The sequence below is a fragment of the Halichoeres trimaculatus genome, unplaced genomic scaffold, assembly GCF_033239565.1.
Source record: "Halichoeres trimaculatus isolate MK-OKI-2021-1 unplaced genomic scaffold, fHalTri1.1 fHalTri1_scaffold_11, whole genome shotgun sequence".
NCBI lineage: Eukaryota > Metazoa > Chordata > Actinopteri > Labriformes > Labridae > Halichoeres > Halichoeres trimaculatus.
In genome coordinates, this window is record NW_027437189.1 from 30,088,447 (window position 1) to 30,105,682 (window position 17,236).

The 17,236-nt window shown below is 39.9% G+C and overlaps 1 protein-coding gene across 2 annotated transcripts in view; it reads right to left on the minus strand.

Moving 5' to 3' along the window:
* The window catches only part of cpne9 (copine family member IX), a 141,623-nt gene that overhangs the window by 82,194 nt on the left and 42,193 nt on the right, over positions 1-17,236 (minus strand). The window contains exons 3-6 of one of the 2 annotated variants that reach the window (XM_074681400.1): positions 12,942-12,988; positions 4,630-4,733; positions 1,135-1,174; positions 629-631 (exon numbers count right to left, since the gene is read on the minus strand). In XM_074681400.1, coding sequence (XP_074537501.1) covers positions 629-631; positions 1,135-1,174; positions 4,630-4,733; positions 12,942-12,988 — 194 coding nt within the window. Of the gene's footprint in view, positions 1-348; positions 438-628; positions 632-1,134; positions 1,175-4,629; positions 4,734-12,941; positions 12,989-17,236 lie in introns of those variants that run through there. The other variant, XM_074681399.1, reaches the window with a different exon arrangement.

Sequence of the window (17,236 nt, forward strand, 5' to 3'; positions counted from 1 at the left end):
TATGGGGGACATTATTTATCCCTTTTCAAAGGAACACATTTGCGTAGGACAAGTTTTCCCCTTAAATCAGCGCTTTCATCCAACAAGAGATGAAATTTCCAAGGAGCACACGCTCTGCAGAGAAACATATGGTAACATAAAAAGCCGGGAGATGAAATGACACAATGAGCCTCCTGCACAACAACAAGGGCAGAGCGGTGTGTGTGTTTGTATTTGCGGTGGGTGAATGAGAGCAGGTGTAGGTGTGTGTCCCCATGAACTGAGACTGTGTTAAAAGTCCTGTCATGTTGTAGTACACTGTCTCAGACAACAGCTGCCTGCACTTTGAAGTTCTAAAAATGTCTTTACCTGAGCCAGAGATAAAATGCAGACAGATAAAATGAGCAGCAACATAATGGAGGAAGCTTTCCGGGAGGGAGCTGGTGATGTTTGTCCTTGATGAAATGAGATGAGAGAAGAACGGGAGAAAAAATATGATAAAAATTAAAGTGGGCGAAAAAACACAAAATAATCACAAGTCTCTCCAGGAGGGCCCAGAATATATTGAGGAATAAAACGTAGAATTAATGGAGGACATTACAAAAGCAGGGCTCATGAAGATAATACAATCTGCATACACAGCGCTCACCTTCTGCTCCCCGCATGAGTCGATTGTGTTAAAGAAAGACAGAGAGAAAGAACAGACTTTGTTATAAAATGGTATTTACACAACTCTATTAGACTTAACCAAATTATGTCCTGAATCATGATGAGCTCCATCACTCATTCACTGTAAATGAGTTTCATCAGAGTGAGGAATGCTAGATTTAATGTGCTATTGAAAAATACATTAATTTGCACATTCAATCTCAGTATGAATTGTTTATTCTTGTACTTATTTAGTTCTAGTGTACAGAAAGTAGTTTTCCTATGTTTCTACGTTTTGGTTCTTCCTATCATTTCCAATTCATTATTGCATTTTGCACTTCGTTTCTTGTACCACTGGTATTACACAAAATTCTTTGAATTTCTAGTAAAAAATGTTCTATTCTATTCTATTCTATTCTATTCTATTCTATTCTATTCTATTCTATTCTATTCTATTTGTCAGGACTGAGTCCAACCCATCGTTTTCATTTGCCATACTGTACTTACATGTTTGGAAATGTTGCAGCTTCTGGAGTCCACATTGTACCTGTGAGAAACAAACGTGAACAGATCAGAGGAACTGATGGCATCACTTGACAAGATTTAGGCCCTGTTTACACGACAACGACAGTGAAAAGAATCTGCGTTAACATGGAAACGCTGAGGGCCTAAGAACGCTGTAGTACACATGACAGCCCTGTGGGTGGTGCTATAACTCTTGTCTAGAAGCTGCTATTGGTAGATCTCCACAGAAGTAGAGTTGAGCCGATCATCTGGTGTATTGGCAAACTTTAAGAGCAGAAGTGGAGCAACAGATGCTAATTTTATTGAAAGACCGCCAGCAGCTTCAGCAGATTGAGCAGTGCACGCACATCACAGTAGTTTGCGAGGATCGTAACAACAACTTCAGCATTTCCACTGCAAACGCCGGCTTACTGTTTACACATCAACGATAAATGGTAAAACGCCATCACAGCAGTGTTTTAGAAAAATCCCAGGTCGGCTGAAATACTGTTTCCGTGTAAACACAAGGCTGAAATGCAACTAAACTTTTGCATTTCACCCATTGTCTTGTAAACAGCCCCTTAAGCTAAAGGAACCATAAAGATACAGATCTGATGACTTCCAGAAGCAGCTGCTTTCCTGTTTTATAAACAACCAGCAGTTGGCAGTAACACATCTTGTAACATGTTAGCGTGACATTTTCTAATCAGCCGGCACTGTGAGGCATTCAAATTTTACAATTATTCTGCAGAAATAATAACACAAGAAGGTTGATGCTTTGTTTGCCTGGGGTCACATTCCAAAGCAAATTTTCTCTAAATGCAAACAGATCTTTCACAGCTTTTAACTTCTCAGTGATAACTTTCCAATCAGAAACCCCCTTTGGGCTGATAAATGAAGCCACTGGGAAAGTGGGGGGAAAAAATTGCAGTTACTTAAGTGGCCACTTGAGGCCTGCCCCAAAGTGACTCAATCCTCATTTGCTGCAATATTAAAATGCTCAGATGAATGACATAAATACCCACCATGCCAACACTTTGGGAGCTGTATCTTCATCAAATATCACTCGACCTCAATTGCAAAGAGCACCGAGAATAGATTTGGGAAATCACCGACTTGAATTATTTCAATAAGTGAAAGAAGAATAAAACACAAACTCAAGTTTCTGCATCACAAAGACACCTTGCAGGGACCAGAGGGGGGAGGGAAGCTTTGTAACTTGAATCCAACAAAAATGTACTTGATGTATTTGTGAACAGGATTTGTTTAAGTCCATATAAAAGCAAACAGTGTTGTGTGTTTCGACCATGAGTGTGACTTAATGTTTTCTATAGCAGTAGCGGAAGATGTAACATGTACCTCAAATATGTTGAAGTAAGTTTCTAAACACATATGCTCCCTCCCTTGTGGTGTCAGCATATTTTTGAAATATTTCACATTTTGGTCCGCTATGATCTTTTCTCCTACTTTTACTGACATGTTGCACCATGTGAGTCATAATATGATGCTGACACAGCATCATATTATGACACACATGTATAAAAAATGGGCACCATCTTGCTTTGCTCAAAGTGAGGTTACAACAAAAACTGCTTCCCCTGGTGGCTGGCTGGAGTGTAGGTCAAAAAATCCATCTCCCTAGCCATTCCAGATGGGCTATGGTCAAACTTGAAAAAAGTAATACACCTCATAGAAATGTTTCTCACATCTGATTGTTGTAGTGATTTGGAGATATTTTTGGGCTTCATTGGTTCCAGGTCCCCTTTTCTCTGAAAAAAATGTTTTCATCAGTTATAAGAAGAGGTTAAAAACAAGGCTTTACGTCACGTTTGATGATGATTGACAGCTGCCGTTTTGTATTTTTTTCAGTAATTGCAAAATATGTTGGGAGGGAGAGCTAAAGAGAGATCAGACTCTTGAAAGAAAAAGAAAAATCTTATTTATGTCACTCGGCTCCACTCAGATTCTCTCTGAGTCCCTCATAGCCTCTACTGCACAGACTCTGGCTGCTCCTGTGACGGGGGTACTTTTGCTTCAAAACTGTACAATGGTAAATGACAGAACCACGCCGTCCACTCTGTAAACAGTCAATGATTCTAATAGAATAAACAAACAAATAAATAAATACACAAATAAAAACAAACAAACAAAAAAATCTTTCTGTGAACTGCAGAATTTTTACAGAGGTTAACTCCTGAACATTTTTTTGTCCCTTTTAAGAAGCGACAAGCAGAACTGAAATGCCCGTACCTTATTGACTCCCCTAATCTTTGAAATTCGGAACCAGTTCAAGAATAGAAGCAGTAAACAATACCCAGGCCTGGTTAATTGGCCGCCATTTTTAGACAAGTTAATAAAACCTCTTCTTGTGCAGAGTGCAGCCACACACACATCTTGAATCATGTTATGGATTGCAAGGTTGAAGGGGACGGAGGCGTTTGGGATTGTGGATTGAGAATGTGTATCATGAATCATAGACAAAAATATAAACCATATGTATGTGTGTATATTGAGTTTTGATAAAAAGGTTTAAGGTGGTGAAAATCCCTCGGGTTTCCTGAAAGAAACGATCCTCATCCTCGCCATGCACGGCTTGTTACATCGATTTATGTAGGTTACCCATCTGTGTTACTTAGGATCTTTGTTTTCTTCCCCTACAGAGAAAAAAAGCACCATTACTTATGTCACCAGGTCTTTTTTATTTACCAGCTTGTTATCCCAAGAAATAGATGAGCAAGAGTGTCTGATATTCAACAAACTCACCTTCCTCTCAAGATGGCATCAACAGATTTTGACACCATCCTGAGAAGAACAGAGAACATTTGCCATTGTGAGTTAGAGGACTGTACCTTTAAAACCCACAACACAGGACCTAAGTGTTGCATCTGTGTTACCTACTCCAAAGCTTACACCCAGTGTGTATGTCTGTAGTGAGTTGCTTCACAATGGGCTCACTAACTCAGGGACTGCACGTTGCAAATGACCTTGTAGAGTTGAAGGGACGCTTTGAGGTGAAATTATGCATAACGCCAACATAATTGCATCATCACAAACAATCTTTGTGTTCCATTTCATGTTCACGTTGTGAACAAGCCGCTGTCCTACACACTCCATTGAGTAATAAAAGCACATTTCTGTGCCTTGATTAAAGCCACTGAGGCATGTGAGGGATCTTCCTCTGCATTGATCGAGGATAGCAGCTAGGTGAGCTGAGCTGAATAGCCAAGTGGGTAAACAGACACTAATTCAATCAGCGGGGCTCTCAAGAGGGCTTGGAGAGGGTCCATTTTTAAAATCCCCCTCCGTGATTGGACATTCAATTCTGCTTGTGATTGACCTGTTCATTAATCCTAATCAGGTGAAATAATCTTTTTACCCACAGAGAAAGCAATCTGATAGATTCTATCTTACTCTAAATCTGCACAATGGTGTTGGCTGAGCTTAATATACCCATGTTCTGAAATCAAATTGTTTCAGATTTATACTTCAGATACTTACACGTCAAACCTCAGATTCTGTTTCTCTTCGAAGAAGAAATCCAGGACGAATTTCCGGACAAAGTCTGGGTTCCGAGTGTTGTCGATGACCTCAGTTCTGCCAAACTGCAAACATGAAGGGAGAGAGATGATTTGTGAATGAACACGTCTCAGTAGGCAAGACAAATACATGCAAATGAAATGTGTTTCAGAAGCAGTAGATATAAAGATATTAAGATTTGACAGCAGCATTCAATCCCCTGTATACTCATCGTCTTAGTCTTACTACGACACTACATCACGCTGAGCCCCACTGTGCCACAGCTGTGTCCCCAGAGAAATCACACCGCCACATTAGAGCCAGCCCTTAGCCCTGCAAGCCTGCAGAGTCCTGGTCCCAGCCTCCCACCTGGGCCAGTCGGTCTCTCCATCTCCCTGACAATCACTCCAGTAATCCCCAGACTGGACTGCCAGCCTCGCCTGAGAGCCCGGCCCAACAGCACCGTGTAATGAGCTATTGATCTTGGCACTGCCTAACCTCAGCCTCAATACCTCTACTCGTGTCTTTAGTGCCCAGTGCACATAATCCGTGCTATCAACTGAATCCCCGGCCTATCCATTACCAGGGCCTCACAGGACTGACTGTTGGTCCTCAGAACCTACCTGTCGTATCGATCTGGAGGAAAATCCCAGGATATTTCCAGGTAGTGTTTCTATTTAAAGGATGGGGAGGCTTTGGTTGAAAACCCAAGTTAGGTGTGATTAGTTAATATGTGCTGGAGCATTGTGGGTAAAGGTTGTGGAATTGTTGTTGTTTTTGTTGTCCTAGAGTTGGTTTCATCTTGGAAGGTCTTTGTTAAAGTCTGTCAAAAAGCCACCTCTTACTTTCAACCTTGACCAACTGTTGATTCAAGATGATTGATGAGTCTTAGTGCTGTTTTCCAGAAGTCATGCAAACGATTTTCCATTGTGTTGAGGGAAATAAAACATTTAAATACAGATACCAGCTGGGTTAGGTCAGCCACACACTACACGCCTCAGAGATCTCAACAGTTGTTAAAATCTTGAGAAACCATATAATCAAAGATGGTTCAATCCTCTGAACACACACTAAACTCTTTCATGTGACTGCTACACCACACGCTTCACATTGTGCAGCGATTCCACGGACATGAGAGCTCACAGAATCTTGCATGGTCAAACGTGACTTCAGAAGATAAACAAACGCAGATGGCGATCAATGTCGCCAGCTGGCCGTGACCCTGCAGCTGTCAGTGAGGAGGCTAAATGAAACTTTTGTTGGATAGCGTGTCGCCCACCCCTGGAAAAAATGCTTTTTTGAGTTTTTCTTTTTACCCAATCATTATTTATTGTTCATTTTGTGTTTCATTTTATACATGTGTTTTAAGTAAATAAAGATATATCTTAAAAAAAAAAAAAAAAAAAAAAAAAAAACTCCCAGATAATGTTAGAGGATCCCTGACTTTGACCACCTCTAAATCCAGACTAAACCAGTCCTTTTTTAACTTCTTTTAGCCCACTGATGGATTTAAGCTTATTTCTAAACTTAAGTTTGTTGCCTCTTTGAGACAATTCTAAGGATTTAAATGAAGAGATTTCAGTCACACTCACATTTAATTAAATATTTCAACTGATTTTTCTTTATCTTTCTTTCTGTCATACATTATTCGGTCAATAAACAAACACAGGAACAATAGGAAGTTGAGAAAGATTATAGGCTATGACCAAGCAAATTTTTGAATTTAGGTCTTTGGTATTGGCTGTGTCGATATTGATCCAATCTGTCACCACTTTTAATTTAACATTCTCAGTTTTTTAATATTTGTTGGCAAATCAAGCCTAAGAGCCACCAAACAGCTGAGGATAGTTGCTGCAGTTATCTTCCTTTATGCTATTTTAGCTCCGCTGAACAATGCACCAACCTCTGACTAATGTGTTTGTTGTAAACACAGAAGATCGTACAACTGAGATGAACAGATCTGTCTTGTTACAGAATTATTTAGACTATAAGTTACACTTTTTTTTCATAGTTTGGCTGGTCCTGTGGCTTAGATATCAAATAAATAAGGCACTGTGTTATTGTGTAATTGGATACTTTTATGGAGAAAGAGCATCAAGTTCATGCGTGGGGAATATTGGTTGGAAAATATCTCCATGCCCCCAACGGCACCGCCCGCTGACGGAGGCTGTGCATCTCCAGTTTGAACAGCCTGACAGCTCCCGGTGTTTAGCGCCTGATAATGTGATTCAGAGAAATTCTTCTTCACTCCCAGTTGTTGACAGTTCTCAATATTTGAGTCATAAACTTATGTCAAAACTTGTGTAAATTTTTATTAGTGAGGATGATTATCCGATGGAGCCCATCTAGGCTCACAATCTACCAGTCGAACCAGCAACACACAGTAGAACAGGGCACATGAGCAAAGTTAGTAAGAGGAGCTCAAGCATAGAACAGAAACTGAAACTTAACTATGGTCACAGGTAAGAGGCTCTCATAGAAAAATATTCAAACCTATTTTAAAAACACTTACTTGTCAAAGTTAAATCTAAATAGTTCTCTCTGGAATTATTGTAAACTTGCGTAATGTATACCCCAGAGAGACCTTTTGTCAGGAAATCAGGGTAATTGACTCTTTGTAACCATTATCTAATCTAACTTTATGAGTCTGTAACAAACTAATACTCGATCCCAGGACTGGATTTGTGCTTCCTGAGATATGACAATGAAAAAAGCTTTTTAGATGAGGCAAAGAGGAGACAGAGGGGAAAAGGAATGTAAAGAGAGAGAAACATGACCTCTAATGTTTTAAAGAATCTTGAAACAGCTGCTGAGGGGAGAGAAAAGTTCACAGAGGAGCTAAAGAGAGACTAAAAAACTAACAGTACCCATTAGGATAAAACACTGAGAGCACACCACCACAACTCTGGTAATGGTTGTAAAAAAAAATTTAGTTGTTGTAATTGGAGATGGATTATGAAAGAGGTTGTGTATGGGAATGACAAGAACACCATACAACATGCCTCAAAACTCTGCCATTTAAACAGATGGGTGATGTCATGGAAACTACATCTATGTATCTATGTATGCTAGCAGGGCCAAAATGAACAGATACCCCAATCAGCTGTCCCCTCAGGAGCTGGGCTTTAAACAAACTTCAGGAGTTGTTGCTTTTGCAGAAACAGTAAAGACTACAGAACATGTTATTTTAGTTATCATTATGACATCCATGGGAGTTGTTTGTTTCCATGCTTATATGCCTGCATGTTTTGGTTGTTGCTTGGCCAGCCAAATTGCCCCCTTAAGGACAATAAAGATTCTCTATTCCAGTCCAATCAGAGTTAAACAACATGTGATTTTCTGTATCAAGCTGTGATTGGTCATTTCCACCCACGCTTTTATCCAGAGATCTATTTTAAGTAAAAGGAATAAATTAAGTTCAAAATAAGCTCACAGGAACGACTAAAAAAAGAAACACTTCACAAAGAAAGCAGGTAGAGAGGCGACTCAGAAACATGACGCAAGGTCTTCAGCAGTAGGATGACAAAAAGCATCCTCTACTTGTACTGAATGTAAATGAGCTATTTGTCTTTCAGCGGACAACCTTTGACTTTTTAATGTCACGGTTAAAATGCAAACATGTAGTCACAAGATTGAGAGGATTCCCGGGTTTACAATCAAGCCCCATGTCTGGCCCAGGTGTGGATCTATGTTTGGCTGACAGCAAGATGTTTACTCGGCTGATTGCGGTTGCAGTTCATGCAGCGTTTTTGATTAAGCCCTGCCACATGGAACGAGAAGGTGTGAGGTGTCTCGGAGTGAGGGGATCAGGAATAGCAAAGCCCTCACTGTCACATTAATGTTGACTCTGCATTTGTAAATGAGTAAATACACGGACCAGCGACAGAATGTCATCGGCAAATTAGACGAGGTAAAACGGGCTGCAGAGACACACTGAGAAGTAAAGTGAAGGAGGGGGAGGAATTTAAAGTGACAGTAATGAATGGAGGGTCACATGACCCCACCTTAAAAAAGAGTGACGGGGGCGAGACAGCCGGGAGACGAGGGGAGCAGACTGTGCATATTTGATGAGACCAAAAAAGTCATCTCTCTTCTCTCCCTCTTTGTTTGCAATGATGTGAATTCTGTCTTCTGTCCAGAAACGTAACGTATGGATTCATTTTACCTTTTTTTTTCTATAACCTGTAATATTAAACAATGTCTTTGCAAAAACTTTACCCAAGATTTTATCTTAACTTATTCTGTTTTTAGCTCTGACTGAAAGTTAGCGGAGAGGAACCACTCTGAAGATAACAGACATAACATTAAAGGCTGGTACACATTACAGGATTCTACAAACTTTCACACATTTAGAGATCACAGACTTCATGATGACAAAAAAACGGATCGAACATAATCTCTCTCTTATGATCTTATAGTGTTTTATTCCAGTTTGTCATCATTCAAAAAGGCACGCCAAAAAAGTAAAAACCTATCCTAAAATCACTGAAATTGCACCATCCCGAAAGAGTGAATTTGATTGTAGATGGATAAGATGTATAAATTTGATACCATTCCAACACCCTGTTGGTTTGTACGTTATCCATCACACCTGTACATGACACAAATCACTCCATACTTCAGCAAGGACATAACAGATGTATATAGCTTATGTCCGTGGCAGAGACTCAGGAAGGGGATGAACTATATGAAGCTTTTGACTTTAATGGCATTTTCCCCCCTTAAAGTTACTTTTACTTTTATACTTTAAGTAGTTTTGAAACCAGTGCTTTAACACTTTTACTAAAGTTAAAAGCTGGAGTTGATACTTTAACTTCTTCAAGGCTTCTGTGTAAACAAACTTGACGGATGAACACGAAAAAGCAATGATGGCAATGATGGTTCTAAAATTTCGGGAAAATACACAATTACAATACACAAATACACAAGTAAGAAAAATTATTATGGAAAAAGCTGTGCAGATGGCGGGGATATGGGCTCAATGGGATAAAATTGCTGGCTGTAAATAGGTTAATTTCTGCTTTGAAAACAGCTTTTTTTGGCTTGGTGTCTATGTAACTTTGGGTACTTCTGGGGCCAGCCTCAAGCGAACACTCGAGAAACAGCAGATTTTAGCACTTCAGCATTGTCTCATATTCTTAGATTAGGGGTTGCCGCTTGCTCTTATCACACCCCACACCACAGGAAAATCACACATGAGGTCATTTGAAAACATCAGATAATCCATCCTTTGCTGGTTTTGATCGCAAGGTGAACAAAAATAGGCTCCATTATCCCACTCTAAGAAAGAAATATCTTTACCCTCACTTAAATTTTAAATAACAGACTGTGTTGCTTCCCCCTTTAGCATGAATTCTAGTATGCACATGAACTGTTTTTAATTTTCAATCATAAATATGGAACTTAACTAAAAGTGAAAATTAATTGATTATCTGTGTTCACTTTTTCCTCTCTGAGCAGTAGGGGACTTGAGTCTGTCCCAGCCATCGTCAGGTACAATGCAAGGGAACGCCCGGACAAATCTCCAGCCTAACACGCAGAGATGAAAGACATTGTGTCAGGTGTTATCAGTTGTGTTAATTTTCTACTTTTTAACTTCAGTCTTGTTTTCATGTTTGTCATGTTTGGTTTTATCTTATAGTCCCTTCTCTCCACTTGTTTCAGGTCGCTTCACATCCTGCCTCAGCGTTTCCCTGCCCTTTGTGATTATGATCCCTGTCCCTTGATGTTACCACTTGTACCTGTGCCTTTCTTGTCAACCTTATATACATTTCAAGACTTGTACAGAGTTTATTTTTGCTGGTTTGATTTTGGAGTTCCAGTCAAAAACTGTGATTCTAACTTGTTACTTTTCTAATTTGATTTTTTCTAGCGTAGCTGTGAGAGTTTTTTGTTGTAACTTATTTTTATTTATTTAATTCTTTTTTTTTTCAGGTGTCCAGGCTGTGATTTTATGTTGACACTTTGATTAAATACTCTTGAAAATAAACAATTTATTTTTGGTATACACCCTGAACGTCATAAGTTTGTCTCTTTCTTGATGAACTCTGTTACATTTATGCACACTCACACTTACAGGGAATTTAGAGAGACCATGCATGCATGAACTTGCCATCTCCACACAGAAAGGCACCTGTCCAGCTGGGGATATATCCAGGAACCCAGGAACTGACCACTGCACAGCTGCACAGCCTTACTAAGTAGGCAGGAACTTTAAAAATACAACTTGCAATAAAGTTTTGAAGGTGACTCATCATTACAACATGGTTAGTAGACACAACCTGCATCTCAGCAAACATCAAATCCTGCTTAGGGGGAAAACAAACCACTCGCCACAATGCTGAATACCTTCTGGGTGACCTCCTGCACAACAAATACACTCAAAAATCCAAATCTGAAGCTTTATTTACCAACCACAGCACAGAGCTGAGTATAGAAACACAGCTGCAGGTCATCCAGCAGGAGGACAGGCTTTGGAATCCAAACATGTTTGTGTGGAGTCAGCATTTCAGCAGCTTTAACCTGATATTCACCTCATGCAAACTGTGTAAGAGTTTTTCAGGGGAACCATGGATGTTGGATTAACGCTGGAAAAGAAAGTAAACTTTGTTCCGAGTCTTGCAAACTGCTTGCAAAGGTTTTTTGGGAGGAGCTGAAAGTAAATCCCTGAGTGACAGCACAACTTTAATAATTATAATACTAACCTGCATGCAATTCACTGAAACATGCTCTCGTGAACTTTAAGCCATCATATAACATATCTTTCTTTGACAGTTGTTGGCCTGACAGTCAGGGTCCTGGGCCAGGATGCATGACAGGCCATTAGCGGGGAAAACGGACTGCTTTGTGCTAACAGCGAAAGAAAAATTGATTTGTGGTATGCATGAGCCAGGTTAATAGCCCAAAAGAGCATTAGATTTAAAGAAGGCAGACCCCACCATTACAGGTGCTAACGGCAGGATTACAGCACCTGTTTGGCTGTTTGAAGACATCGCGTGATTGTTTAAGAAGAAATATACAAAGACAGTGGACAATCCGTTGGTAGGGTGGCAATCATAGACTGTATAAAATATGGACGAATCATCCGCAACGTCACCCGTCTGTTCCTGAAACCGTGAAATGAAGCCAATCAGCAGCCACATTCGTTATGACGCCAGCTGTGAGATTTTTCAAGCAGCTACAGGGCGCCCAGCGGTCATGTGACCTGAGCAGTGCCCCGATTGGAAATTTGAACAATCCTAATAACTTCTAAACCGCAGAGATAGAAAAATATTCACTCACCATACAGTGTGTGCTGATAGTAAAATCAGCACTTTAGACCTAAGCCGTCTTTGAACCAGGCTGTATATATGCTTCTTAATGCTGTGAAAGTCTGTTTTTTTGGCTGGGTGTGTACGTGACTTCCGGTCTTTCTGCAGCCAGCCTCAAGAGGATTCTTGACGAACAGCGACTTTTAGCACTTCTGCATAGGCTTCATTTTTACTAACCGGATGTTGCCCTTTGGTGGCAATGTGTAGCCATACAGCAACTTTAGATTTAGGAGACACTTTCTTTCAGTGAACAGATAAGGGAGACAAACCGGCGAGGCTCGCTGCCGTCAGTTTTCAAAGTTTGATCTCTTTTTGATTTAATGCATCTGGGTCCTTTCAAGATAAGTGTAATAACATGTTGGAGTTCATAAACTGCTTTCATAGTTATTCATCGAGGCACTGGGGCATTGCTGCAGCACTTGCAGCTTGCATGTTAATGATTTTATTATTGAGGTTTTCAACTGAGTGCTCAGACACACCACACACATTTAATTTGTTAATGATCGCCAAACTTTCTTTTTCTCTTTGTTTACCTGATTGACTCACGGATAACAGCTGTTCGTCCTTGTGTATTCTTGAAATACAAACTCCATTTCACCGGCTAAAAATGTTTTTTTTTGATCTTCTCTCAGTCGCACTGTTACCGCTTGCCAGGTTTACTGCTGTTAGTGAGTGGAAGGCATGCGCAGTTTGAATGTTTTGATGTGGTTTTCCAGGAGGTTTCCTCGAGTTATGACGTAATCTGCACCTGCGTCTCATTCATGGTGTAATTAGTTAACTGGCCGATTATTTGCAGTCATGCATGCGGCTGAATGCTATAGCCAAACAGGTTGTTCCATAACAAAATGTTAGGACTAATGGTCCTGTTTGTTTAATGACTGAACGTGTATGCAGGCCCTGGACCCCAGTTCTTAAACTGGTTTCTAGATACAGAATTATTTGAGTTTGGGAAATACTAAAAAAAAAAAAAAAAAATCAACTTACCTCTCTCCATTCTTTGGTCCCCACACCCTGCAAATACAACACCACCACTGGATGGACAAGAGGAGAAGAAGACGCCAGGGGAAGCATGAGGAGAGAAGATAAAACAGGATGAGAGGTTATTCAGCTCTGTTGATGAATCTGCAGGTGTTCACTCATTGACACCTGCAGCACAGGTACTAAAACTCTCAGGTTAGAAAATCAATGAGACCTCCATTTATTTCATTAGATCTGGTGAGGCCAGAGGAGAAGTCAATAAATAAAAGCCATTACACCTTATTTAGGCTGATATACTCGGGACGTTTAAACGATTCATGTGTGTTTAATCCATAAAGACGATAATCCTGCTAAACGGAGCAATACAGAGTATCATGGTGCACAAAGGCTGCGCACATCATGAGCAAATGAGATCAATGTCTGCATTTTCTCCTCTTCTTCCTGCAGATAGCGTGTGATCTCAGTCAGGTCTCGCTTTGACAATTAATATCCGTATCAACAAAAGAGAAATTCTGCATAAGAAGACTTATTTTAAGACCCAAATGAAGATTGAATGCAAAAGAGCTCAAACCATAATCATGCAACAAGCAAAGTCACTTTTCCTGAAGTTATAACTGAGTTTCAGGGAAAAGTTTAGTGCACTTCTTTGTTCAGAGAAAAACTTGGACATTCAGCTCTGCTCCTCGTCTTCTGTTTGGTTCAGTTATTTCAGTCTCTCAGAGATAAGAGGAAAGAAAGAGTTACAGGAAGAACACATTGAAACGAATGCAACTTTATTAAGACCCAAGGCTGCATCGTCATCACTTGTCCTCTGATGTTTTGTTGAACGTGCTCGAGCACAGCTCCTTAAAGAGCTCTTAGGAGCTGCTGGCTGTGTGCAGAGACTAAAACCAAACTTGTACCAACACTCAGAGTCTAAACATCCCCAGGGCAGCAGGTGAAGTCTGCAGAAGCATAATGAAAGAATACATTTTCTTATGTAACGCATTATTAAAAAGGTGTTCTGCTCACATAGCAGGTTAATACTCAAGCAAAACCACACTCCAACCTTACGCCCTTTTAAAATGTCAGGCTGGCTTTACTAAAGTGTTTTGTCCATGGTCCAATCACAGAGGGTCAGAGAGTCTCACCTGAAGTCTCAGAATCAAGTTTACAGCAGCTGCTTCTGAGTATAAGGATTATTTTTAGAGTCTGACAGAATTTTTATTTTGTTTTATCTGAGAGCAGATAAATCATCTCCAGAGATGAATCACAGACTGAGATAAAATTTAAGTGTACTTATCCACCTGTAAAGAAGTTAAACAGCCAAACAACAGAGATACCAATGAGACCATAAAGTGTTTAATAAGAGAACAGTGTAAAAGCTATATATGAAGTGTACAGTGCTTAAAAATAAAGAATTACTGTGTGTAAGAACAACAGAGATAATCCGAGTCAACTAAAGTCTTCAACAAAACAGGATTACTTTTTAACGATAAACAACTTCCCGAGTTTATCTATTTGTGACCACTCTTTACTCAAAGTCAGTTTCAGCTTTTAAATCTCTCCTTAAAACCCACTTTTATCATATTGCTTTGTATTGACCCTTTACTTCTCCTATATTATTTTTATAGATTGTTGTATTGTTGTATTTATGTATTCTTAACTGTATTGGGTTTTATTATCAAGCACCTTGTAACTTTGTTTTGAAAGGTGCTATACAAATAAAGCTGGATTGGGTTTTTTTTTTCAAATTCAAAAGATCTGCGTTAAAATAAAATATTTATTACTCAGCTGTCATATTTTGTTTGAAATACTGAAAAAAAGGTTATATTAATTTGACTTCAGAGTTTTTAGGCTGGGAAAACAAAAAAAAAATCAAAAACAAACAAACAAAAAAAAACGAAATAACTGGTAACAGGCAAATATAAGAGAGGCTAAAAAACATTAAAATAAGATAAACTTTAGAAAATTACTGCTGAAATACACCAGATGCGTCACAGCAAACGGATCAAATAGTTTCTATTCAAGTCAACGTGTCAAGTTACACAGGATCTGTTCTGTTGCTGACTGTCTGCATGACTGCAACAGAGTCGCACTGTAGACCTATCTGGTATATTTGAGGAGTTACAGATTAAAACACCAAACATATACTGGTTTAAAGACTCTACCATGACAAAGCAAAAAAAAAAGCAAAAAAAAAAAAACAAGCTGTGCTTTCTCATACAGTCCTGCCCAGGTTCCATTTTTATCGTATCACCAAGGAAATGTTAAGGCCATAAACTGTACAAAACATGGACATAGCCTCCGCAACGACACCCGTCTGCTCCTGAAACCGTGAAATGAAGTCAATCCGTGGACGCAGCCACATTTGCTATGACGCTGGCTTTTAGTTTTTCTTCGAGCAGCTACATCTGGATAATCGAACAATCCTAATAACTTCTAAACCGCAGAGATAGAAAAAAATGTACTGATCACACAGTGTGTGCTGATAGTGAAATCAGCGTTTTGGACCCAAGCTGTTTTCTGAACCAGGCTGTAAATATGCATTTTAATGACATAAAAGTGTTTTGTTTTTTTATGGCTGGGTGTGTATGTAATTTTCGGTCTTTCTGCAGCCAGCCTCAAGGGGATTCTGGATGAACAACTTCTGCATAGACTTTATTTTTCCAAACCAGATGTTGCCCTTTGGTTCAGGCTTATATGAGTGATACCTGATAAACCCAGCACATAGTGATAAGGTTACTAAGTTAACCATTATAGTTCTGTCTGTCAGTCTGTCTGACTGACTGACTGTCTAGCTCAGGGATGTCAACCTCGTGCCATGGAGGGCCAAGAGGCTGCAGGTTTTCTTTCCAACCAAGAACTCCACCAGCAGGTTTCACTGATCCCGACTCCAACACACCTGATTCAAATGGATGGCTCGTCATCAAGCTCTGCTCGAGCCTGATAACAAGCCATTTATTTGAATCAGGTGTGCTGGATTGGGGTAACATCTAAAACGTGCAGGGCAGGGGGTCCTCCAGGACCAGGATTGGGAAACACTGCTTTAAATAACCTCCACTCTGAAAATTATATGTGATGATGACTTAGGATGGTATTTTAGACATGTTAGATCCAGAATCACAGGAACGAGCAAAGGAATGCTTTGAGCTGAATGAATCAAGTGAAGTTACTTGGGGCCTTCATGTCTTTTTGAGAGAGGACAGTTAGAATTTAGACAGCGAGGATGGGGATGACTATCTGAACCAAAGCTGGTTTGCTCTCTTCAGGAGCTATACACCCTCTGCACACAACACAAGGTTTAACCCCTCAGCAGTTCTGGTTTTCTAGGATGATAAATTGGGAAAACTAAAGGAAGCAAAGTTTTGCAGGTACAAAGTTTTTGTTTCTTCACAATGAATTTTGCTGGCGTAACGAGGATTGTAATACTAAAGAACCATCGCTGAGTTTAATCTTGGAGAAAGTTTGTGTCCTCTTGCTACTCTCAGCACTGTTTCCAGACTCATCCTGTGGTTTGTTCTCAAATCTCTGCAGGTTTCATTTGGAGAGGAAGTTTTCTCTGAGTCCTACCACAAAAACATGCACACAGGCAGAAGCAGCCCAATCACAGGACACACATTTATCATACTGTTTAATCTGGTTAGACTGAGTGCATCTCAATGCAGAGGAAAACTAACGCCAGTGCTTTAAGGCTATTATTGGATGTATTCATAATGGGCCAAGCGGTGCTGTTTGTGTCTAGACAAACACAAACAGTCTCTGTGAAGTTTGGACATTAGCTGTAATGAACTTCAGGCTGTCTCGACTGGCAGACAATTAAAACCACATTTTCCTCCTAATGAGCAATTAACAGAGGGCAGATAAGAGGGAGAGGGCAGGCTGCAAACTTATGGGGCATGGCATCTCTGGAATACAACAACGTCCTCTTTGTCAGGTTGTTAAGCAAACAGGGATCATAACTGCTGCTCATTTTCTTTTGTTTGTTTTTATTATGAGTGTGACTTGTTTATAATTTTGTGAATTAGACGTTGGGTTTTAATTAAATAACAAAGAAGAGAGCAAAGACATCAAACTCGCTCCAGGGCTTACATTCTTTTGTATCAAGGTCATATCTCAACGCTCAGTCTGCCCCAAAAACTAAAATAATGATGTTCAAGAAGCACAGAGTACGCCTGCCTCTGTGTCTGAAATACAAGTCATAGGTTTTAATGCCTCCCCACGGTTGCACAGAATCAGCAGCACAGCCCAGACTCGTCTGTGTGGAGGATACATCGGTGTCCGGAGACCCTGGCTGATTGCCTGCTTTATAGAAAGTGACT